We start from the raw sequence: 26,798 nt of genomic DNA, 5'->3' as shown, positions 1-26,798 counted from the left end.
TCAGTTCAAATGAACAAATGGGGCATTTATGGTTTCTAAAAGACACTATGCCTTGTTTATTAGGAGGTACAGAAATGAAAAAGGAAACAGTACCTACTGTTTATGTAAATCTCATTGAGGATGAGGCAAGTACTATCTTATACCAATGAATGTGAGAATTAAAATAAAAGGATCTCATATACCATGGGAATTTGGAAGAGTTCCTCTCCTGTTTTCTCCCCCCCCATAGTACTTCATATTGTACTTCATTTTGTCCTGTTAATGTGATCAAAAAAAGCTTTGTGTGAGAGAGAGGTGGTGCTTGAAATTGTGAATATTGGATGGGTTTTGACAAGTAGCAGTTTGAAGGCAGGAGGGTCTTCCAGGCAGAAAAGTAAACTAGAGGCAGGGAAGTATTACAAGAACCGGGGAGGGACATGCATTTGCTCTGAGGATAGGGTGTGTGTAATAGTAGTGGACTATTTTGAATGCAAAGAGCATTTGGAAGTTTATTATGCAGGCTTTTGAATAGCAGGCTGAGGAATTTGGGTTTCATTTGGTTGTCAGGGTGGAGGGGCATCAGGAATTTTTGAGAACCTACTCAATATTTTTAATTCAAAGACTTGAATGTACCTAATTATTTGGTTTAGTCACAGTTCTGTACAAAATAAAGAGGTTGTACTGAAGACCTTGAAGGGATACCATTTATCTTCTCTTCAGCATGCTGTCTGGATTCTACCTTCAAAGCATGACTCAAATCTGTCCACTTCTCTTCATCTATACTGCTACCACCCTTAATCTCAGCTGCTGCCATTGCTCACCTGGGCTACTGTTAGCCTTTTTACAGGTTTCCTTTTTCTAGAGACCTCCTTAGTCTATTCTCCGTATGGAAGCCTTGTTTTAAAATGTGAAGGATATCACTTTATTCCTCTGCTTAACAACCTCAGTGGCTTTGCTTACACTTTGAATTGAATCCAAATATCTTACTTGGTCATGTAAGCACTTGTGTGTAGTATGGTCCACACTATGTCTGTTTTCAAGCTTGTCTCCAACTTGTGAAGCAGCCATACTGATCTCCTTTCAGTTCCTCAAACACTCCCAACACTTCAAAGCACTTTCCTGCCTTAGGTCCTTTGCCCATGTTTTTTTCTTAGAGTGTTCTTGATTTCAGTTCTTCATAAGGCTTGCTCAGGTATTGTTTCCTCAATAAAGCTTTTCTGGACCATTCTATTTCAATAGCTTATTTTCCATTTATTCTGGACCCTACTTTATTCCAGCAAGCTTCTTCTTTATAATACTTTATATTGTATAGTTAGTTTACTTGTATATTATCTGCCATTCCCTTTGGACAGTGAGCTACTTAATTTGAGGAATCTGTTTTATTCTGTACTCTATCAGCCTCTATACTTAGAGCTTTCAGTAAGTATTTATTGGAAGAATGGAAGTGAACCTCACCTTAAACCTTTTTTCAGCATCCTTAAAGAGTGTAGGGACGAACTGGGTTTGTTTTGCTCTCCACTGTATCCTCAGCTCCCATATCAGTGCTGACAAAAATAGATAGCTGTCAATTGTCAACAAAGGACTTGAAAACAAAGTACCCCATATTCTTCATATTTGTGTTCCTGAGCACTTTTTTTTTTTTTTTTTTTTTTTTTTTGCAATCCGTGGGCCTCTCACTGTCGCGGCCTCTCCCCTTGCCGGACGCGCAAGCTCAGCGGCCATGGCTCCGCGACATGTGGGATCCTCCCGTACCAGGGCACGAACCCGTATCCCCTGCATCGGCAGGCGGACTCTCAACCACTGCGCCACCAGGGAGGCCCGTGAGCACTTTTAAAATAGCCACAGATGTGCAAATAATGATGTTATGTAATTAAACAATTAGTCATCAATTTACTTTTTTAATTTTTAAAAAATTTTATACAATATTTAAAGGTTTCTTTTTCTTTACAGTTATTATGAAATATTGGCTGTATTCCCCATGTTGTACAGTATGTCCTTGAGCCTGTCTAACCCAGTAGTTTGTATCTCCCACTCCCCAACCCATATATCCAACTTAATTTAAAAAAATTATCTAACATGCCATCTCAAATAGCATAGTGGTTTATGAGTGTGGATTTAAGAACCAGCTTTCTGAGTTCCAGTTCTGTGGCCTACAAGCTGTGTGAGCTTGGACAAGTTATTTAATTTGTACCTCAGTTTGCTCATCTATCAAAAAGAGGATAAGAATGGAACTGTGTTCATAGGGTTATTATAAGGATTAAATTAGTTAATATTTGTGAAGCATTGGGAATAGGGCCTGGCACTTAGCAAACATTAATTGGAACTTAATGAATAAAGAATTATGTATATAAGTTTACAAAACTAAATTTCTCAGAGAACATATACATGTATGTATATCTCAAAATGTAACTTTAGGATAGACCATTCTATTAATAATTCCAGGATGTATTATTTTTGCTCTTAGTTTATCCTTTTTTTTCCTTAACATATTTACTCTAAAATGATATAGGCATTATGGCTTAAGGGATCTTGGCCCGCTTACACCCTTGGGCAGCTTTGATTTGAGATTCATCTCTTTATTAAAGATCAGGGATTTATCAGGATTGTACAGTAAAGAATGACAGTTATTTATAATATATAATATCTCTTTTTTCACCCCTTTAGTAAATCTTCGCTTCAGAGCAACAGTTATCTTTATTTATTTAATAAAAAATTTTTACTGGAGTATAGTTGACCCACAATACCATGTCAGTTCCAGGTGCACAGAAAGGTGAATCAGCCACACGCATCCACACATCCACTCTTTTCTAGACTCCTTTCCCATATAGGCCACCAGAGGAGTATTGAGTAGAGCTCCCCATGCTACACAGTAGCTCCTCACTAGCCATCCATTCCATATATAGTAGTCTGTACATGTCAATCCCAATCTCCCAATTTATTCCACCCCCCCACCTCACCCGCTGGGAACCATAGGTTTGTTTTCTACATCCAGAGCAACACTTATCTTTAATTTGGTGGTTCTTCACTCTGTCTGCACACCAGAATCACCTGGGGAAATTTAAGAAATTACCAATATCAAGGCCTCACCCTCCACTCAGTTATGCCATAATTTCTGGCATAGGCCTGGGCATTTAAATATTTCCCCTGTGATTGTACTGTGTAGTTGAGATTGAAAACTTCTGCCTTTTTTTTTTTTTGCGGTATGCGGGCCTCTCACTGTTGTGGCCTCTCCCGTTGTGGAGCACAGGCTTCGGACGCGCAGGCTCAGCGGCCATGGCTCACGGGCCCAGCTGCTCCACGGCATGTGGGATCTTCCCAGACCGGGGCACGAACCCGTGTCCCCTGCATCGGCAGGTGGACTCTCAACCACTGCACCACCAGGGAAGCCCAAAACTTCTGCTTTTTAAAGTGTTGCTTTTTGGCAAATGATTCCTGAAACTAAATATCATCTGATTCTTGTTATGAAAACATGGATTTCTGGGCTTCAGCTCAAATGTACTAAATCTAAACTTCTAGGGGAGAAGTCTGATTATCTTTGTGTTAATAATGATATTGGGTGATTCTTTTTTTTTTTTTTTGCAAGAATAAATACCTTTATTATTATTTTTTTTTTAACATCTTTATTGGCGTATAATTGCTTTACAATGGTGTGTTAGTTTCTGCTTTATAACAGAGTGAGTCAGTTATACATATACATATGTTCCCATATCTCTTCCCTCTTTGTCTCCCTCCCTCCCACCCTCCCTATCCCACCCCTCCAGACAGCCACAAAGAACCGAGCCGGTTTCCCTGTGCCATGCGGCTGCTTCCCACTGGCTATCTACCTTACGTTTGTTAGTATATATATGTCCATGTCTCTCTCTCGCCCTAACACACCTCACCCTTCCTCCTCCCCATATCCTCAAGTCTGTTCTCCAGTAGGTCTCTATCTTTATTCCTGTTTTACCCCTAGGTTCTTCATAACATTTTTTTTTTCTTAAATTCCATATATATGTGTTAGCATACGGTATTTGTCCTTCTCTTTCTGACTTACTTCACTCTGTATGACAGGCTCTAGCTCTATCCACCTCATTACAAATAGCTCAATTTCGTTTCTTTTTATGGCTGAGGAATATTCCATTGTATATATGTGCCACATCTTTATCCATTCATCTGACGACGGGCACTTAGGTTGTTTCCATCTCCGGGCTATTGTAAATAGAGCTGCAATGAACATGTTGGTACATGACTCTTTCTGAATTCTGGTTTCCCCAGGGTATATACCTAGTAGTGGGATTGCTGGGTGATTCTTATCCAACAAGTTCAGGAACTAGATGTAGGGGATGCCTGTCTGTAAGAGATCAAGCACTTAGATGCTTGAAATATGAATTTACTTTGAAGGCCTCCTTTGCTTTCACATACCAGGATTGGATCTACTTCTTGTAGTGAGAAGGAGAGGGTTTGGGTAGTTACTACAGTGCTAATTCACTGCATTTTAAGAAGAAGAAGAAGAAAACGGAGAGATGTCAGGGTGCTGGCTTAAGACAAGAATAAAATAAATGTCTTTTCTTTAACTGTTACTGATTCCTGATTTAGTTAGATTGAAGCATGCTTTACTTTAGAAATCCACTTTGGTTTTCTTTATTGAGGATAGGATATATTTTGACAGCTGCAGGTTGCTTCATAGCATAAGAAAATAGTGGGTGTCCACTCTTCTGATAGAACTTTATTTTTTCCTTGCCAACTGTGAATTTTTATGGAGAAATATGCAAGTGTAGAGCATATAAGTATATATATGACACAAAGGCTATAGACTCTTAATATTTTCAGATTTAACACGAATGGGTTTGATTGAAAGCAATTGTGTAGAGTGCTTGTTATTAATTTCCAGTTTTGCTGAGGCACATGCTGAGATTTGATTTAATGTGTTATGAGGCTGGGGTGTAGAAGTACTCTTAGTGTGTAAGCTTTGCCGAATGTCTTGCATCTTTATCTCCATGCCACTCTTTTTTTGTTCTGTACTCCCAGCACTTGTACAGTAGTTCTTCTAAAGTTAATACAAACTTTTTTTTTCTTTTAAATGGACCCACCCCCAGCCAATCCCACAAGAGAAACCAGCTGTTATTTCTGGTAGTATTAGTGAAAATAAGGAATTTGAGAAAGTGATAGTTCTAAGAGAAACCAGCTGTTACTTCTGGTAGTATTAGTGAAAATAAGGAATTTGAGAAAGTGATAGTTCTAGCTCCAGGAAATTTCTCCTTTAGTTTTAGCTAGGTGGCAATTTTAAAGTTAATGAATGAGAATCACCTAATATTTTAAGAAACTGTTCTTTCCTCTATTTTATTTAGAAATTGTGTGCCAGCTTGAGGACTTGAGAATGCTTTGTGCTCTATTCAGTACCCAAATGTAAGAAGTCAATTGTGGTGGTTCATAATTATGGGAAAACTACAAGAATCACTTTGGGTTTCTAAAAACTACAGTGGAATAGGTCTGAATGTGCCTTAAGTGTCTTAATTTTTAAGTTTTGTTTTATTTAAGTTCCTCAAGTGATTACAGCACTTATATCTCAACAAGAGCCTTAGGTTTGCTGGTTTTTTTTTTTAAAGAGTGCAAAAACCCTGAAACCTGTGATGTTTGGTTACAGTTTTATGAGTCATAATTTATGTGATTAAAATTCAGTTGGATCTTAGGTTCCTCTAAAGTATCATGAAAATTAATATATTATTTTTATATTGGTGAAAAATAAAACATTGTTTGGAAAGTAGGTGGTAGTAGTAATGGTGGTGATTGTAGGTGTGTTTATACATAGGTACTTACTTTTTTTTCCTTTTCTAAAGTTACATAGCAAACTTCTGGAGACAGAGCGCCAACTAGGGGAAGCTCATGGTAGGCTGAAGGAACAGAGACAGCTTTCAAGTGAAAAGCTGATGGATAAAGAACAACAAGTGGCTGATCTACAGCTCAAACTTTCTCGTTTAGAAGAAGAGGTAAGCTCGCATTTCAAATGAGTTTACATTAGTACATTTATTGATAGATTTGAGGCATCTTAAATATTGTTTTTAATCTTTTTATGGTCAAGAGCTTTAATTGGATGTTTTAAACTTTAAGTTGGGACTTTTATTTCTCCCCAGTTAAAACGTCCTATTTATTAACTGCATTAAGTCATTTTGTTGTGATTGTATTCCCTAAAGTTCTCAACAGAAATGTGCAAAGAAGGCTACTCTTCAGCTTTAGGCAGGATAAATTCTCGGGGTGAACCTGTCAGGCTGCTCAAGAAGAGTCTTCCTATCCAGGAAGGACCAATTCCTAATGACTCTGAAAAATGAACAGTTGCTGAGGGCATTAATGACATGTAGTTGGTGCATATAAACTTTGAGTTTGCATTTAAGGATTTTCTCTTTTAAAAATTAAACATAAGATTGTATGCTATCCTAATTTAAGCTGTAGTTGGCAAAAATGGTAACTGCTATTTGGTTAAAGTAAAAGTTATCATTAAAGTACTTCTTTTATTAGAATTGAAAAAACCCTGAGAGTTAAAATCTGTAGCTTCAGCAAAAGATTTTCTTCTAGACCCAAAATCTTAGTGTGGTAGATCATGCTGTTGTTTCCCAATAAGTGATAATGATGATTGTTGTGAAAAAAGTAAAACAAATATTGATACTGTTACAAAAATAATTATATAATTAATTAAAAATATATAATTAATTATATATAATTAATTCCTTGATCATATTAGTATATAAAAACAATAATAAACTAAATGCCAACCTGGAGAAAGAATATTATACTTTTCAGGATGAGAATCAATAAGGAATAATTTCTTAATCATGAGATTACGATTCTATAAGTAATGAGATATTGCTTTTAAAGTTGATTTTTATCTGTTGTTTGAATTGAATTTTCTCTTCAGACTTGAGAATTGTGAGATCTGAAGTACTACCAGATATTTATATGCTAGCATTATGCCTTTAAGTTGTCAACTGACAGTCTTCATTTTTTTTTTTAAGTTGAAGGAAAAGGTAACAAATTCCACAGAATTGCAGCATCAGTTAGATAAAACAAAGCAACAGCATCAGGAACAACAAGCTCTTCAGCAAAGCACTACAGCAAAACTTCGTGAAGCTCAGGTAAACAGTATTTGAATTTTTAGCCTTTTAAACAAAAATTAACCAAATCATTATCCTTTTGTTGTGGTGAAACTAGATAATGCAAAGTACTTGATTATGAAGAGTTTTGATAATTTTCAGTATCTGGATAATCAGAAAATCATTTTCTTTTGATTGCTCTGTTGAAATTTTTTTCTAAAATATTAAAAAATATTTATTATAAATAGACTTGTTACTTATAAATTTATATAAAAATTTAAAATTTATTAAATTTCTGTTAAAGAAATTTATTAAATTTATTTAAATAAAATATTTATTTAAATTGTCATTTATACATAATAAATTATTTATTATTGTTTATTAAAAATACCTTATTTTAGAAATTAAAAATGCAAATAAAATTTCTCAGTTTAGTTTACCTCAGTAAAAAAATAACATTTTGTATTTCCTACAATAGAACTTACTGTTTATTGGTCATGTCTTTCCCTGTTTCAGAGCTATCATATGAACATTGGAATTGTAGGTATAGAAAATGTTACTGAGCTAAATTTGTACAGATTCTATAGTATAGCTCAGAAGATTGAAATAAGTTAAATTTTTTTTTTTGTTATGGTGAGCAGAAGACAGTACCCAGATATTTGAAATGAATTTGAATTTGACATTCATTTATTCCTTCGGTCTTTCATTAATTCATTGAATATTATTGAGCACTGTGTGTCAGGCCCAGTGGTAAGCCGAGAGAGCTGAGTAAGACACAGTGCCTGCCTTCTAGGAAATGGCAATCTAATGATATACACACAGAAGCAATGTTGGAATTGAAAGGAGGCAGTAAGTAATATGCCTTTCTTTCCCTTCTGAGTTTGGATAGTGGCATGGGAGTCAGGTGGTTAGAGATCCAAATATTGTATTCATTTATTTGTTCTTTCATTCAGTCAGTCAACAAATATATATTAATGTCTACTCTTAGCGAAGGAAGTGATTTTGTGGATATGGCAGCAAAGAATACAGACAAAGATGTCTGCTCTCATGGAGCTTAGTGAGGAAGACAAATACTAGCCAAGGTAAATAGGCAAAATATATCGTGTGTTAGATGGTGGAAGTGCTATGGAGATGAAAAAAGGGATGGGGAGTAGGAAGTATCTGGGGATCTGGAGGTGGGACTGCAATGTTAGATATGGTTGCCAGGGAAGGCATCTTTGAGAAGATCTAAAGGAAGGGAAGGTGTACAAGAACATCAAGAAGCCAGTGAGTGGAGTGGTATGAGTGGTAAAAGAGTTAAAAGCCATAGGGAATCACAGCCATAGAGATCACAGTGGATCAGAACATGTCGAGCTTCCTAGGTAATTTTAAGAATTTTACTGTGAGATGAGAAATCATTGGAGGATTCTGAGCAATGGAGTACTATGATCGGACTTATAATTTCGTAGGATTACTCTGGCTACTGTATTGAGAGTAGGCCGTAGGGGCACATAAGTAGAAACAAAGAAAATCGCTAAGAGACTGCTATAATAATTGACACAAGAAATGATATGGCTTGGATCAGAGTGGAAACAGTGCAGGTAGTGAAAAATGGTCAGATTCTAGATATACTTTAAAAGCTGACAGATTTACTGATAGATTGATATGGAGCATCAGCAGAGAAGTCAAGGATGATTCCAAGGATTTTGGCTTGGGTAGTTGGAAGGATGGAGGTCAAACAAGATGAAGACTGGGAATCGTACTGGATTTGGCAACATGAAGTCACTGATGACATTGGTAAGAGCAATTTGTAAAGAGAAGGAGGGGTAAAAGCCTGATGGAGAGGGTCCAAAAGAAAATGGGAGGAGAGAAGTTTGATGCAATGAATATAGATAACTCTAGGAGTTTTATTATAAAGAGTAGCAAAAAAATAGAGTAGTAAAGATGAGGTAGAGAATTTGGTATAGATTGCAGGCAAGTGGACTTTCTTGTAATGTACCACAGAATTAAATTTATTCATCCAATCACAGACAAAGCTGGAAATGACAGCCTTTTACCTTCTTATAGGCAGGTTGTCTCTTAGACTGAGGGGAGAGCAAGGGGCTGAGTTAAACATTCTTGATTCCTTATTCCAAGCTTTCCAGTTAGTTAAATTCTCAATCTCTGGGGAGGAACAAGAAAAGGATGGCAAAGAGGCCAGGCAAAGTCTCTCATTATGAAAAGTCCTAAAAACTAATTAAAGAGATGTGATGAGTATAGTTCTAGGTGTATATATGCGTATAAAATTATTATGATAGCATAGAGAAGACAGTTATGTAACGCGGATAAAATTTGGAAAAGAGCAGTTACGGAAAATTTCCTTAGAAGGGGCAATCTGTTGCAAAGTTTGTGTAGATGTTTCTGGGTTGCAAAGATGGTGATAGTGAGTAGTATACTCCAAGTAGACGTTACAAGGAAAAGAATAGTGAAGCTGGTATGAACAAAACTGTTAGGTTTTGCTGGAGCTTAAAATGTAATTTAGAGATGAGTTGGAGAAGAGCCCAGAGCATTAGACATGGGTAAGTTTATGGAAGGCCTTTCTATCTATGCCTGAAGATAGAAAGGTATTGAAGGTCTTTAGAAGTGCCATAGCCAGATTTGATTTTTAAATAGATTATTCTCATATTTTTGTAAAACATGAATTTTGGAGAGAATATTCTGAAACAGGAGATCAGTTAAAAGACTCATATATGCAGTAGTTTAGGTGAAAAATAATGATGGTCCTTTTTTCTATCAATTTATTTTTATTTATTATTTTTGGCTGTGTTGGGTCTTCGTTGCTGCATGCAGGCTTTCTCCAGTTGCGGCGAGCGGGGGCTACTCTTCTTTGTGGTGTGCGGGCTTCTCATTGCTGTGGCTTCTCTTGTTGCGGAGCACGGGCTCTAGAGTACCCCAGCTTCAGTAGATGTGGCACGTGGGCTCAGGAGTTGTGGCTTGCGGGCTCTAGAGTGCAGGCTCAGTAGTTGTGGTGGGCAGGCTTAGTTGCTCTGCGGTGTGTGGGATCTTCCCAGACCAGGGCTCGAACCTGTGTCCCCTGCATTGGCAGGCAGATTATTAACCACTGCGCCACCTAATAATGATGGTCTTAGTTTAAGCAATTGCTAAAAAATATCATAGGGAAAAATATGAATGCTACTTTGGAGGTAAAGTAAATACTACTTTGGAGGTAAAATACTACTTTAGACAAATGTGAATACTACTTTGGAGGTAAATTAATAGTTGTAGGGAATGACAGAGAAAGGGAATGGCTTGCAGACTGGTAACATTGGGTACATGGTAAATGGATGTATCATCAGCTGTGTTAATGAACTTGAGAAATATGGCCAGTGCAGTGAGTTCAGTTTTGGACAAGTCTTGAGACACCTATGGGATGTATTAATTTAAAGCCTGAAGGAGAGGACCATGCTATATATTATCTGTGAGAGACAGTATTTATGGGGTAAATGGAATTATTAGAATAAATGTGATCAACCAGGGAGAGAGTGTAATGAGAAAAACAGACAACTGGTGACACAAGACTTCTGGGAAACACTAACATTTAAGGGATGGATGAGTAGAGGAAGAACAGCTCAAAGAAAGAATGATCATAGCAATTAAGGAGACTTTGCAGAGTGAAAGCCAAAGGACTAGGGAGAGTCAAAAGTTGGGAGTAAGCAGCAACTTCAAATGTGAGTGTGTGGAGAGGATGCCCAGTGTGATAAATGAAAAATATTCATTAGGTTAAGTATTTAAGAATTAGTGACCTTGTGAAGCATAACTTCAATAAAGTGATAGACATGAATGTCTGATTTTTGATTGATGAGTAAATGAGAGATGAGGGAGTGGGAAAAGTAAATATGCATTACTTTTGAAATTAAAATGTGAATTGCGTAAAGACTGGGTAGAAGCTGGAGTGGGACTTGGTCTAGGAAGTGTTTTTGAGAACCAGAGATACCTGAATATGTTTATAATGTAGGACAAAGGGACTAGTAGAGAGGGAATAATTGAGGATATTGGAGAAGGGGAGGTGACTGAAGGAATAAGGTATTCATAAGCTATGATGTCACTGATACAATGGGTGGTGGTAAATTCAAACTTATCCTGTGAAGGATATCCTTTGAAGAAAGGAGGGGTGTGTGTGTGTGTGTGTGTGTGTGTGTGTGTGTGTGTGTGTGTGTGTGTGTGTGTGTATTTAAATATATTTTACTTTATTATTTATTTTTATTGAAGTATAGTTGATTTACAATATTGTGTTAGTTTCAGGTGTACAGCAGTGATTCAGTTATACATAAATACATACATACATATGCATATATATGTGTGTGTGTGTGTGTGTGTGTGTGTGTGTGTGTGTGTATTCTTTTTCAGATTCTTTCCCTTTACAGTTATTACAAAATATTGAGTATAGTTCCCTGTGCTGTATAGTAGGTCCTTGTTGGTTATCTATTTTACATATAGTAGTGTGTAAATATTTTTGAATTATATATGTCTAATTTTATAGGTAAGAGGAAGAAAAGTCATGGTAGGTCATTCCTGAAGATAATATAGCACCACCCACCCCCCAGGTTAAGTTTGAATAGTAATAGCTGAATGTCTGGTGGACAGAGATTAAGAATTTGGAGATTAAGATTAATCTTTTAAATGGTTATTTAGGGGAATATTTGAGGATGAGAACCCCACTCAAGTGCAGGAGTGAAAAGATGATTCTGAGTATATAATAGAGGTTGGAGTCTAGAAATTTGTGGTGGCACCAATCTATGGAGGTTTGTGATTTTGCTCTAATAGTGCTTAGAAATGTAGGTGTGGAGAAAGCAGATTGCACCATTGATCTAGGATTGGGTTTTTTTTTGGAGTGGCTGTATTGGAAACTTGGGGGGTAAAAGGAAATGGAGAATGTAGATGAAAGAATAGTTAAGATTAGTTCATATATGAGATTCAGGAAGAAAAGCTAGGTGTATGCTAAATATGCTAGAATAAAATTGAGGTTAATGTCTCTTTGACATTGAAGAGCAGAAATAAGGTCATGAAACTGGAAGACAGGAAGTTGTGGTCACAGAGTAGGATAATTGACATTTTTTTAATCTAGAACAATTTCAGGTGACTACAAGATCCTGCATGTGAATGATTGAATAGAATGAATAAAGGTCCAGGAATTAAGATGATATGAATGTTGAGGCTGTACTCTTAATTCTCTATGTAATTTGTATTTCCCAGGAAATTGGCAGAAATTGGGATTGAGAGAAAGACTAAATCAGGTCTCAAGTCTTCAGTGAATGAGGTAGGGATTTATAGATGATAGCAACACAGCATAGAGGGTAGAATAAATGAATACATAATTCCCAAAGCAGCATAAACCTTTTACTTGAGGGAGAGAGTAATGGCAGTGAAGAAATCTAGAAAAAGTCAACCTCCTGCTTGCCCAACAGAACAGTCCTTACATATCAGAGAGGGCTGATGGGGAATCAGCATCTGTACAGGGAGCACCAAACTTCAGTTAGACTTGGAAATAGAGTGATAGTTCTAGAAAAAGCTTAGCCCTGGAACTGTGTTTCCAGAAGATTGGTAGAATGTACAGAGAGGGTTCTTAGTGGCAGGAACAGAGGATGAGAGCAGAGAGATTAGGTTGCTTTTCATCGTTTCGTGATTGAAACTTAAAGGGATGAGAAACATGTTTGAAAGTGACCGATTTCACATTTTTTTTGCGGTACGTGGGCCTCTCACTGTGGTGGCCTCTCCCTTTGCGGAGCACAGGCTCCAGACGCGCAGGCTCAGCGGCCATGGCTCACGGGTCCAGGGGCACGAACCCGTGTCCCCTGCATTGGCAGGCGGACTCTCAACCACTGCGCCACCCAGGAAGCCCCGATCTCACATATTTTAATATTGGCACACTTCGTTGCGGGTACCAGGGGGTTGCTGGCTCTGTCTCAGGAAGGTGGTGTGGGCTGCTATAAAGTTTGCGTAAGAGCTTGTTAGGGCCTTGTTCTGGGTAGAGGTTCTCTGGCTCTCTTAGAATGATTGAGGCAGAGGCAAAGGCTGTGGGTCAGATAGCTCTCAACATTAATGTGTATTGCTCTGGATGTGGGCTCTTGCATGTGCTTTGTGTAACATGACGGTCCTTGGTGAAGTAAAGAAGAGGGATCCCTTGATGTAGTGACAGAAGAGTCCTATTGGGGTATTGAAATGATCTTTCATGAGTGTATGTGCGTTAGAGTACAATCACTTACTTTTCTGTTCATTCAGTAAATATCTTAGAACATACAAGTCTTGGATACCTTTATGAATAAAACAGATAAAAATCTTCACCTTCTTGGAGCCTACATTCTTGTGAGGGGGCAGAGGGAGGCACATAAACATGAAAAATAAGTAAATTATTTAGTGTTAGAAGATAAGTGCTATGGAAAGAAAAAATATTCAGGAGAGGGAGTACTTGGAAAGGCTGCAATTTTAAATGTAATGATCAGGGTAGGTATGATTGAGAAGGTGGCATCTGAGCAAACATTGGAAGGAGAGGGAATGAGCTATGTGACTTTGTGAGGAAGTGTGCCAGGCAGAAGAGACAATTGGTGCGAAGGCTCTGAGGTGGGCATGTCCCTGGTGTGATTAGGAATAATGAGGAGTCCCACGTGTCTGAAATGGAGTAAACAAGAGTCGTCGTAGGTGGTGAGGTCAGAGTGTTAGAATAAGAATATGGTTAATTGAAGGGGTATTTTGGTTAAATTCTAGTTTATTATCAATAATATAGGTTTATATTGTTAAGTATATAGCTCTAATTATTTAATTAAATTTACCATGTTAAAATACAGTGATTAGTAAAAAATATGTAAGACTAAGAGTTTGAGTCTTAAAATTTATTTATTATCATTTTGTTTGAGGAATAACTTTTTAAGTTCTCTATCATTAAGGTAGTAGTTTTCAATTCTTTACAGAATGATTTAGAACAAGTACTACGTCAAATTGGTGATAAGGACCAAAAGATCCAGAACCTTGAAGCCTTATTACAGAAGAGTAAAGAAAATATTTCTTTACTAGAAAAGGAAAGAGAAGACCTTTATGCAAAAATCCAGGCTGGTGAGGGAGAGACTGCTGTTCTTAACCAGTTACAAGAAAAAAACCATACATTACAAGAACAAGTAAGCTTGTCAAGTGTATTCTATTTCTAAAATTTACTTTTCAAGTGTATTCTATTTCTAAAATTTACTTTTATCTCTCTAAATCTTACTAAGTGCTTTATCTAAATGATTCTTCTGTTATATTTAGTACTTTAAAAATTATTATGTATTTCTGACAAATATATTTACCTTAGAGGTGGATTGCTACTGTCGTGAGAATAAGCTAACATGATTTGATGAAGGAACTCTCAGTTCATGTCCCAGGATGTAATTTATTACCTGTGATGACCATGAGCAAATCATTTCCCCTTGTTAGCTCATTTGAAAAGTATAGTTAGCTCATATTGAAAAGTTATTAATAATATATACTTGCCTCATGGTATTTTGTGATGTTTTCAAAAAAGTAAATAACAAAATATATTTATAAACTAAAACCACTAATCAAGTGTTAGTTGTTACTATGTATTGGTTAATAACCAGGCTTAGTGGTTACCTATATTTTGATACTGTATATGTGTTTGGAATAGCTAATAATTTTGGTAAGTTGCCTTATCATTCTAACATCTATGTGTTAGTTTAAGTGAAACTTATAAAATTTAGCTTAATACATTTTCAAACTGTAAAGAATTTATGGTCACTTTTTGGAAGAATTGTCCAAGAAGAGAATTCTAATTGTCTAAATGAGAAAGTATTAAAGTATAAGTAGGTCATATCACTTTTCTAATTTGGGTATTAGAATATAACACAAATTTTTCCCCCAAATTTCAAAGTTAGCCTAGGTTACCAGTTTTTATGAAGAATTATTTAGACTAGCTTTTATAGTTGAAAGTTGCATACAACTTGACATTGCTTATTATACAAATTTGATCTGAAATGCATATACAATTTTGGAAAAAGAATAAATGAAAGTAAATTTATGTACTTCTGCTTCTGGCAATATTGGAGTAACTGATACCTATTTAGTCCTCCTACTGTAAACAACTAGAAAAGGAGAAAAAACTGTGTAAAACCACTGTTTTCAGACATTGTGCAACAAGCAGGTTTTCATCCCTGAGAGAAGAGAAGCAAGTGAAGTGAGCCTTTTGACCATTCCAACTTTTGACCCAGAGACATTTTTCAGACTGGTGCAGGTTGGGGGAATCCAAGGAAAGCACAGCAGTCTCACGAACTAAGACGTGAGAGATTTGAAGTTCAGAGAAGTTGAACTCAAATTTGCAGAGCAGAATGTCAGAGAATAGGGACCAATGTAGAGAAAAAGCTCCAGAAATCTGCTTAGAGATACACTTGAACCTTTCACTGAATGCTAATCTTTACACTCATAAGGAGAGATTCCATGAGGCCAGGCAGTGAACAGTTATTAGGAGCTGCAGCTGAAAAATGATTATAACTCACAGAGCTGGGAAACATTCAAGTTCTAGCCAGTTAGAGCAGAAAGACATGGTTGAACACTTGGGGGCATTCAGTAGAAACCCCAGGAATGTCACACCTTAGGAGTAAAGCTAAACTATCCCTAGACTAAAAGCTAGCCTACACCTGACCTAAGAAGGATAGGAACAAGCCTGGAAAGGGTCTAGCTGAACCACAAGTATATTAACTGTCAGCTGGAGTAAAATTCAACATTCTTTGAAAGAAGACAGCAAAATCCAGACTTGTCATAACAAATATAAAAAAAATTACAAAGAAGCAGAAAATAAAGACACACAAAGCAGAAAACATGTGAGCTGTAAGCAGGAGAAAAATGATTCAATGCGATAGAACCCCATTAGAAATGAGAGAGGATAGAGTCATCAGACAAGTACTTTAACACAGCTTTTAAAATATACTTATATAGCACTTGTATTTGTTTTTGTTTAATTTGTGGACAAAGACTTATAGACAGGTACAAAAATAAATCCTCTTTTGCAACCCAGAACTCAGTGTTCAGTATGAGTTTTGATACAGATAAGAAGGAACATCATACCTAAAATAGAATCAAGTGATGGGGGTGTATTGATAAACATAAAGATTGCTTCCAGGATTATAGAGCTGATAATTTCCCTCATATCTTAAGCTTTTAAATTACCAGCTGCATTGATTTAGTACTCTAATTTTAATGTTGACATGAAACAAAGATGGCTTCTTTTTTTAGGCTTTTATCTTGAACACAGTGTCTGGATTTTAAAAAGGTATTGGTGGGCTTCCCTGGTGGCACAGTGGTTAAGAACCCACCTGCCAATGCAGGGGACACAGGTTTGAGCCCTGGTCCGGGAAGATCCCACATGCCATGGAGCAGCTAAGCCTGTGCGCCACAACTATTAAGCCTGTGCTCTAGAGTCTGTGAGCTACCACTACTGAGCCACGTGCCACAACTACTGAAGCCTGCACACCTGGAGCCCGTGCTCCACAAGAGAAGCCACCACAATGAGAAGCCCATGCACCACAACAAAGACCCAATGGAACCAAAAATAAATAAATTAAAAAATATCACATTAAAAAGGTATTGGCATATCCCAACGATCTGTACTGTTCTAGGGTGTGATGGCTTAGGAGTGAATGTGATTTGAACCTAATACTTTTTCTTTTTTTTTTTTGGTGGTACGTGGGCCTCTCACTGTTGTGGCCTTTCCCGTTGCGTCCCGATGCGCAGGCTCAGCGGCCGTGGCTCACGGGCCTAGCCGCTCCGCGGCATGTGGGATCTTCCCGGACCGGGGCACGAACCCGTGTCCCCTGCATCGGCAGGTGGACTCTCAACCACTGCGCCACCAGGGAAGCCCTGAACCTAATATATTTTTAAAGGGTGTCAAATTCAAAACCAGGCAGATCTATCTCCTGACCTTAAACGTGGTCCTAAAGTAAATTGCTTGAGGAAATTGGATCCCAAAGATTACAGGATGGGAATTTTGAAGTGTGTTCGTATTCCATTGGAGGTAGAAGAAGCCCAACTAGAAGAATTGTGGCTGACTCACATGACAACTTCTTTTTGAAAGGGCTATTTTATCTTGAAGATTTTGAGTTTGGAGGAACTAAGGTGATTGGCAGTAGAAAGAATCAGAACATATGAAATTCCTTAAAAATTTATTGACTTAAATAATTTTGCCAGGACTTCCCTGGTGGCGCAGTGGTTAAGAGTCCACCTGCCAATGCAGGGGACATGGGTTCGAGCCCCGGTCTGGGAAGATCCCACATGCCACAGAGCAACTAAGCCCATGTGCCACACTACTGAGCCTGCACCTAGAGCCCGTGAGCCACAACTACTGAGGACTTGTGCCACAACTACTGAAGCCAGCATGCCTAGAGCCCGTGCTCCACAACAAGAGAAGCCACCATAATCAGAGAAGCCTGCACACTGCAACAAAGAGTAGCCGCCGCTCACTGCAACTAGAGAAAGCCTGTGGGCAGCAACGAAAACCCAACGAGCCAAAAATAAATAAATAAAATAATTTTGCCTATGTTACACATAATTTAAAAAAAACCTTTACACTTAAAAAAATAAAATATACTTATGGATATAAAGAAAAAACTATAATAATGGAAATAGAAGTGGAAACAATAAAAATTAGAACTTCTAGAGATTAAAAAAAAATCTGAAATGAAAATTTCACTAGTTGAATATAATAGGTTAAGCAAATGGAAAACAGTATCGGTGACCATTAAGACAAGGTAATTGAAACTGTCCACAATGAAGCACAGAGAGAAAAAAGGATGGAAAAAAAATGAACAGTGCCTTAATGACCTGTGGGATAGGATCATGTAATCTAGCATACATGTAATGAGTGTCAAAATAGAGTGGGGAGGAGGAAAATATTTATAGAAATAGTGGCTGAAAAAATTGTAAATTCGATTAAAAATATGAAACAACTGATGCAAGAAGCTCAATGCATTCTAACCAGAGTACCCCAAAGAAACATCAGATGAATTGGATTTCACCTAAATGAAAAATGAGTGCTCTTCAAAAGACACCATTACAAAAATAAAAGCCAAGACAGACTGGGAGAAAATATGTGTAGTACATATATCTGACAATTCAGAAACATCCAGGATATATAAGGAATTCTTATTATTCAGTCAGATCAGTGATTGTCTGGGGCCAGAGATGAGTGGAGGGTGGGTACTGAGTGCACAGGAGCATAAGGAAAATTTTGGGGGTAATTGGAATGTTCTCTTGATTGTGGTGATGGTTAAATGAATGTATGTATTTATCAGCTCTCCTCAAACTGTACAGTTGAATTGGGTGAATTTCATTACATCTAAATTATAGTTCAGTAGAGTTAGTTTTAAAAATAATAGGAATCTCTGAATTTGATGTTATTCTTATGATTTTGAGATATTATGTTTACTTATTTTTGGAAAGATGTGAATAATGTTTCTCAAAAAAAAGTTGAGATAATCTATCATAGAGCACTTTAACATTCTCATGGTGCTTAAATTGGGGTTTCTTAGTTCTTGTTACATCATTTGTGACCTCATAATTAGAGTCTTGCTTATATGGTAGGTAACTCAACTAACAGAGAAGCTGAAGAATCAGTCAGAAAGTCATAAACAAGCCCAGGAGAATTTGCACGACCAGGTGCAAGAGCAGAAGGCACATCTCAGAGCTGCACAAGACCGTGTCCTTTCCCTAGAATCCAGCATTAATGAATTAAGTAGTCAATTAAATGAAAGCAAGGAGAAGGTCTCCCAGCTTGATATACAGGTAATATCAAATTATGTAACTTAATATGAGTTTGCATGAATAAAACACCAATTTTAGGCCATCACATATTTTAAATCGTTTCTTTCTCCCTCCCCACCCCCTGCCTTACTTATTAATGGAAAAAAAAATTAGGAATAGGAATTAAATAAAGGTTGTATTTAGACAGTTGTTGAGCTTTCCTGTTTGCCTTTCTCCCTTTCCCTCCGTCTCTTTCTCTCTCTCCCAGCAAATTACTCTTCCTGAAACTACCAGATCTTTTCCCTTTTTTTTTCATGAAGCCCTTATTATTGTTTCCTAAGTTCAAAGTTGTTTGATATTATTATACCATTAGATTTCTGTTACATATATTTGAATTATTTTGAATTTGATTTTTTAAAAGGTTTGGTTAAAAAAAAAACTTTAGGGAATTCCCTGGTGGTCCAGTGGTCAGGACATGGCGCTTTCACTGCTGAGGGCCCAGGTTCAACCCCTGGCTGGGGAACTAAGATCCAGCAAGCCTCGAGCACAGCCAAAAAAAACACCCAACTTTGTATGGTACCGTTATGTTTTTGTTTGTTTTTTGTGGTACGTGGGCCCCTCACTGTTGTGGCCTCTCCCGTTGCGGAGTACAGGCTCCGGACGCGAAGGCTCAGCGGCCATGGCTCACGGGCCCAGCCGCTCCGTGGCATGTGGGATCTTCCTGGACTGGGGCACGAACCCATGTCCCCTGTATTGGCAGGCGGACTCTCAACCACTGTGCCACCAGGGAAGCACCCACTATGTATTTTAATGTGTTTTCTTTCAGGGGCCAGTATGGAAGCCTTGCTCAGTGAGTCAATCATGGTGTGGAAATTAAGACATATTTCTTTCTTCATTCTCATCATTGGTTTTTTATTCTATACTATAGTAGAGGAAGTTATAGAAACATTTCTAAGCCTTAATTTTCTTTATTTGAGGAGAATAATTCCATTGAAAATCAGAAATGATATAATAAAATAACAAGTACACTATTAGAATTTGGAAAAGAGGATACACATTTCTTCTTTTAAAAATATATTTATTAGATGAGTTAAAGATAATCAATATGTGGATGTCCAATTTTAGAGAGGGGGAAGTGTTTTGCTGTTATATAGGGACATCTTTTTATCATTTATTCAAGCATTATTAGGAGTATTCTCTCCTACTCATTCCTGTTTGGGGGATTATCACATACTTATTTTTTAATGTCTAAATCTTTATGTTTTCTGCCAAAATATTTAATTTTTTAAAATTATTTAGTGACAAAAGTAATGTACACTCGAGCAAGGGGAAATCAAGAACTAAATACAAATTAAATGACTTGTAAATTTTGTTACAGATTAAAGCCAAAACTGAATTATTGCTGTCAGCAGAAGCAGCAAAAACTGCTCAAAGAGCAGATCTTCAAAATCATTTGGACACAGCCCAAAACGCATTACAAGATAAACAGCAGGTATGAGAACCTGATGCAATTTCTTACCATAACCTAATGTTTTGGCAGATAAAGTAACTGGAAACATGTAAAAATGATATTCAGTTTTATATAATACTGTGATTGACCTGCTTATTCTCCTTAATTTATCCCTGAGTTCAGAACCAGTTGAGTGGTAGATGCAAGAGTCAGACAGATGGAGATAAAAGTATCATATTTGGGAATTCCCTGGCAGTCCAGTGGTTAGGACTTGGTACTTTTACCATGGTGGCCCAGGTTTAACCCCTGGTTGGGGAACTACGAATTCCACAAGACAAGAGGTGTGGCACAAAAACAAAAACAAAAAACATCTTTTTTTTTTTTTTGCAGTATGTGGCCTCTCACTGTTGTGTCCTCTCCCGTTGCGGAGCACAGGCTCCGGATGCACAGGCTCAGCGGCCACGGCTCACGGGCCCAGCCGCTCCGTGGCATGTGGGATCTTCCCAGACCGGGACACGAACCCACGTCCCCTGCATCGGCAGGCGGACTCTCAACCACTGTGCCACCAGGGAAGCCCCATCTTTGTTTTTGATAAAGCTCAACTCGTGCAGCTATGGTTGAGCTTCTTAATATTGTATTTCTCCCATAATATAGACCTTGGTGTGGAGCTGAAATGTTTACTCCTAATTGTTGAATTGTTGCTTCATCCCATCAAGTGCCAATGACTGGGAAAGAGACAGATTTCCACACCTGTTTTAAGTAGGTAATCAGGCTGTGACCCAGATATACTTCCCACTTGGAAGCAGGAAAAGAGCACCATGTATTCCATCTCAACAGTAAGAGTTACTCTGTTTTCTTGGGGGTAGGAGTAAGTAGGGCTGGAAAGCATACACAAGTTACTCTTTTCAACACTTCTGGTAGAATAAAAGCTTTCTCCTTTAGGGCCAAGCTCAAAATGCTGGTAGATTTTTCTTACCTTTGACCAGGTAGGAATTTTTAAAGTTTACTTTTTGCTTGAGAAGTAATACTGGTTGTTGGTCCAAACATTTTTTAAATAATATAGTAGTGTATCAAGTTAACAAAACAAAATGATTTTCTATATTTACCCTTAACCCCAATCCATCTTTTCTCCTTATATGGAAATTTTGCTTTTAAATTTGGTATGTATCCTTCCAGACATATATAAACATTGAACAAAAATATATGTGTGTGTATATATACACACACACAGATCTTTTTGTTTTATACATATACTATCATTATATATGTTGTTCTGCAACTTGCTTTTTACTTTATATTGTTATTTACATTATTGCTAAACACATCTGGAAAGTATTTTCTAAGTATTAGGTCAGTGCCAGGAACTATAGTAGAAAAAGTATTTATAAGAATAACCACATAAAAGTTTAAAATTTACCTGCCAAAAATATTACAAAATTCTAAAGCAAGTAGCAAAAGAATAAAACATTTTCTGAAGTATGTCTGATGAAGGGTTAATATTTTTGATGTTTAAAACACTTTTACATAAGAAATAAGTGACTAAAAAAAAGTAAATGATCAAAACTATATTAGCAAATCCTCAAGTTCATTAAGAACCAATTGCAAATTAAGACAATAATGGAATATGCCCTTATTAAGGTAAAATGTTTGTGTGTAAGTGTTTAACACTGGAAGGATTGGACATGGTGTAGAAGAACAAGCCACTTCCATACCTTGCTTGCAATAGTATACGTTAATTCAACCTTTTGATGGTGGTAGGGGAAGCTGGTTGGCAATATATTTATTTTAAGACCTTTAGGATTTTTCATATTCATTAGCTCACTTTTAGTCCTTTACCCTAAGGAAATAATTGTAGTTTTAAGCATGCTGTTAGCATATCTGCAGAAAGGTTTGTAGCAATCTAAGAATATAAAATAGGACATTTGGCTAAAAAATGGCCTGTATTGATAAAATAGAAATTTACGCAGTCATGTATAATGATATTTTAGAAAATAATGTCACAGTTTCATGATGCATTATGTAAAAACAAAGGAGGTTAGGGCTTCCCTGGTGGCGCAGTGGTTGAGAGTCCGCCTGCCAATGCAGGGGACGCGGGTTCGTGCCCTGGTCCAGGAAGATCCCACATTGCCGTGGAGCGACTGGGCCCGTGAGCCATGGCCACTGAGCCTGCGCGTCCGGAGCCTATGCTCCTCAACGGGAGAGGCCATGGCAGTGAGAGGCCCACGTACCGCAAAAAAAAAAAAAAACACAAAAAAACAAACAAACAAAAAAAGGGTACAGTAAAACAGTATGTAAAGCGACCTCCTTTATTTTAAAAGTACAAATCAAAAAATAGAAACTAACATACAGAAAAGACTAGAAGGAAAGTTATCAAAACATTAATAGTAATTATCTGTGGGTAATGGATTTACTAGTAATTTTTATTTTGTTTTTTTCTGTGCAACTAGATATTCCAAATGAATTGTTCAAGTTTTATAATGTAATCCCTGTAATTAAAAAATTATATTAAAAAATGGTGTTTTGTACATTGAAAACATTTAATTATAGTATAAAAGTGTTATTTTATTATTAGCCTGTTTAATATTCTGTTGTATCTTTTGGCTCCTAAAATAACTCTTCCTAGAAAAAGTTATTGAGCTCTTATGTATGTAAACGTAGTATCTCAGACTATGTACAACTTCAGTTCAGGTCCTTTACATTGGTTGGTAAATATAACCTCTGATATATTATTAGACTTATCTATGGTCTTACTCAAAATAGTTTCTTAAATAAAGTTAGAGTTTTCTGTTTTACTTTGACCAAACATTTGGGCATTACAGCAAAGTAAACCTTACCAAAGTTATCTTTAATTGTACTTTTTATAGGAGTTAAATAAGATCACTACTCAGTTGGATCAGGTCACTATAAAGTTGCAGGATAAGCAAGAACATTGCAGTCAGCTGGAAAGTCATCTTAAAGAATATAAAGAGAAATACCTCACTTTAGAACAGAAAACTGAAGAACTGGAATGTCAAATTAAGGTTTGTATAAAGGAAATTGTAGCCATATTTTCTACTGCAGTAGCAATGGAAATTGATGACCTAGAAGGAATCAAAGATTTTAAATTTGCAAACAAATGTGAAGTTGTGACCAATTTAAAAAATTACTTGTAGTTTTTTCATGTCTTAATTTTGAATTCCACCTTTTAATTTCTTCACTAATGGATGGCTTTTACAAATAGCAGTTTACATATATACGGGTTGCATTGTAATGTGTAAGTGTTTTAAAGAGACAACCAACCAAGGATCTACTCTATAATTACAAGGAACTTAGTTTTTTATTGTTGTGCAGTCTCTTCTGCCCTATCATTCCTGTCTCCTTCCCTCCTTATTCCAATGTAATATTCAGGTGTGGTATATTTCTTCCTTTTTTTACATTTTAACCCTTTGGATTTTGTTTCTAATTTAATATTATTAAAACTATTATAATTTACATTATGGTAAATTGCTTCTTTTTTAACACAACTTCAAGTGAAAGTATTGATTTATACTAGAGATTAAATGAGTGACTCCACATATTAGAGAAGGATTTGACCTGAGTCCTTTGTCGTTTAAATTAGAACTTCTATAAGTTAAAGAAAAATTTCTCAAGTTACTATATATGTAACTTATACCTTCACAGTCAGATGAAGCACTTCTGTACAATTATAGAAGCATGGGCTATGTATATTTCTATATGTGCATCTATAGCAATATAACATGGAAGAAGAAGATTACATTTACAATTCTATTTACGGGTTCCCTTTTCTTTATGGTCAATGATAATGGTATGATCAATTACATGATGTAATGGTTGAAAAGAACAGAAAAACTTTTTTTTTGGTCTTTTTTTTTTAGATGAAAGGCATCTAATGAGAATTCTGTTTGAGTATCTTTTAAAAATAGTTATTTAGGGACTTCTCTGGTGGTACAGTGGTTAAGACTCCACGCTTCCACTGCAGGGCAGGTACGGGTTTGATCCCTGGTCAAGGAACTAAGATCCCGCATGCCTCGTGGCGTGCCCACCCCGCCCAAAAAAAAAAAAAAAGATATTTAGAACCACTAGTGTCTATTGTGATCTATGACAATGTCGGATATTTAACATTTTGTAATTATTATTTTAGGAAGTATTCCACCTGTTTTATATATATATGTGTGTGTTTGTGTATATATGTAGTTAATAGAATTAACATAGTTACATTGAATATCCAGTGTAAGTGTTGAGTAAGAGCCACAGGTACCTAAATTGGCTTATAAAATAGTGTGCAAAATTTTTACAACTATACAAGAAAAGCATTGCTTATAGATGTTCAAACTATATATTTAACAGTTTGATTTTGTAAATTCGTAAAAATACATATAGTTATATGTATATGTATGAGATAGAAGCCACAGTGTGAAGAATAATAATCTCTAGACCAAGAGATTAAAGAAGCAAAATCAGAAGTTTAATTGGCTTTATATTTAGGGTCAATAGGTGTTAATGAGAAGGATGACATGACAACTCCATTTTAGTTTTGAATATTTATAATTATATAACATTAGTGTTGTAAACTGAATATAAAGGATTATATATTTTATTTATTTTAAAATAAATTTACTTATTTTTGACTGCATTGGGTCTTCGTTGCTGCGTGCGGGCTTTCTCTAGTTGTGGTGATCAGGGGCTACTCTTCGTTGCGGTGCACGTGCTTCTCATTGTGGTGGCTTCTCTTACTGCAGAGCACAGGCTCTAGGTGTGCAGGCTCAGCAGTTGTGGCTTGTGGGCTCTAGAGCACAGGCTTAGTAGTTGTAGTGCACGGGTTTAGTTGCTCCGTGGCATGTGGGATCTTCCCAGACTAGGGCTTGAACCCGTGTCCCCTGCATTGGCAGGCAGATTCTTAACCGCTGCTCTACCAGGGAAGTCCCAGGATTATATATTTTAAGTGGGCCCATGTGTGAACCTGTTACTTAGTTTTTTCATACTTGAGTTAATAACTTTTACTCAAGTAATAAATATAATTAAATTTATTCTCTTATTCAGAGTTCATTTTATTTATTTATTTAATTTTTAAATTAATTAATTTTTTTGTGGTACGTGGGCCTCTCACTGTTGTGGCCTCTCCCATTGTGGAGCATAGGCTCCGGACGCACAGGCTCAGCGGCCATGGCTCACGGGCCCAGCCACTCCGCTGCATGTGGGATCTTCCCGGACCGGGGCACGAACCCTTGTCCCCTGCATCGGCAGGCGGATTCTCAACCACTGCGCCACCAGGGAAGCCCCAGAGTTCATTTTAAAAAGTAAAAACTTAGTGACTGCCTGTCATATATAAAGCCAGCTGCTAGGTCTTCTGAAAGATTCCAAGATAAAGGCTTCTTTATTCAGTGATGGCTTCAGAATGTGTTTTTTATTATAACATAAATATTTTTGGTTATTTTTGTGTGTTATGTCAACACCAATTTGAGTGTAAATAAATGTTATAATGTTTAATAGATAGGTAATGGACATTAAAATGGTTTTGTCTTATATTTCTGCCATAGAAACTAGAAGCTGATACTCTTGAAGTTAAAGCAAACAAGGAGCAAGCTTTGCAGGATCTACAAGAGCAAAGACAGCTGAACACAGATTTAGAGCTTAGAGCCACAGAATTGAGTAAACAACTTGAAAAGGAGAAAGAAACGTAAGCTAAACTACTTAAAGGGAGAGGATTATAGACTAAGTTTCATAAGATTTCAATTTTTCTATCACAGTGCTTAAAGATTTATTTGATTCTATAAACTACTGATATCAATGTGAACGAAAAATAAAGCCATCACAGTATGGTTAAATAGGAGGGCTTGTGACCAGTCACATTTCAGTAGACTTTGTCTTTAAAGGCCAAATACACCACTCTGACAGTTGGCAGACTGGATCTGTGTCAGGATGGTGAGGGTTTTTGACTCTCAGTAGTAAAGCTGGAAGCTGAGAGCCTGGGAAAGGTATTCAGTACCTTTCAGGGAAATGAAATAAAACCCATCAAAGATGATGTTAGTTAAATTGTTTTATACCTTCATGGTTTCATCCTTGTTTTGGGAGTGATGACAAAATGTTTTTGTTCTCACATCTAGTAAATTGGGTCCTGATATTGTGAACTTGAGGATATACAGATGCATTTTGTGCCTCAAGTGGCATTTCTTCTCTTAACGTCATCGTTTCCAGTGCCTAGGTATTTGGGGAGTACATCTGATCCTTTGTATCACCCACTGAGTGATTTGTCACCTCTGGAACTCAGTCATGTGTCTGTGAAGATGACCTTTGAGTTGGTTCTTGTTCTCTTTCCCAAGGCCCCCTATGGGCCCAGTGTTTCTTTCCATTTCTACTAAGGTTTTTAAAATTTTTGCCTTTATACTTTATGCAAACATTTGTTATGTGGGGTCCTGCATTTCTAGAGTACTACCTAAGAAAGAAGGGCTGGGTAAACACATCTGAGGTTTGACTAAACCTCACCCCTGGTCATAGGACTCAGCCCAAATAACAGGGTACAGAGCTCCCCTTTCTCAAGGGCCACCTTCACTCTGCATGCAACTCTTTCC

At 36.9% G+C, this 26,798-nt stretch overlaps 1 protein-coding gene and 1 non-coding gene across 2 annotated transcripts in view; both read left to right on the top strand.

The window, feature by feature from the left end:
* EEA1 (early endosome antigen 1) overlaps positions 1–26,798 on the top strand; it is a 137,356-nt gene that overhangs the window by 81,961 nt on the left and 28,597 nt on the right. Inside the window, exons 12-18 of the mRNA XM_007468199.1 lie at positions 5,796–5,945; positions 6,966–7,085; positions 13,967–14,170; positions 18,621–18,821; positions 20,158–20,271; positions 23,094–23,249; positions 25,767–25,906. Coding sequence (XP_007468261.1) covers positions 5,796–5,945; positions 6,966–7,085; positions 13,967–14,170; positions 18,621–18,821; positions 20,158–20,271; positions 23,094–23,249; positions 25,767–25,906 — 1,085 coding nt within the window. The remainder of the gene's footprint in view (positions 1–5,795; positions 5,946–6,965; positions 7,086–13,966; positions 14,171–18,620; positions 18,822–20,157; positions 20,272–23,093; positions 23,250–25,766; positions 25,907–26,798) is intronic.
* TRNAE-UUC (transfer RNA glutamic acid (anticodon UUC)) lies at positions 19,230–19,302 on the top strand. The gene has a single exon. It is a non-coding gene; the product is annotated as a tRNA-Glu (tRNA).

The sequence above is a fragment of the Lipotes vexillifer genome, unplaced genomic scaffold (assembly GCF_000442215.2).
Source record: "Lipotes vexillifer unplaced genomic scaffold, Lipotes_vexillifer_v1.1 scaffold180, whole genome shotgun sequence".
Taxonomy (NCBI): Eukaryota; Metazoa; Chordata; class Mammalia; order Artiodactyla; family Lipotidae; genus Lipotes; species Lipotes vexillifer.
This window is presented reverse-complemented; position numbering and strand designations above follow the sequence as displayed.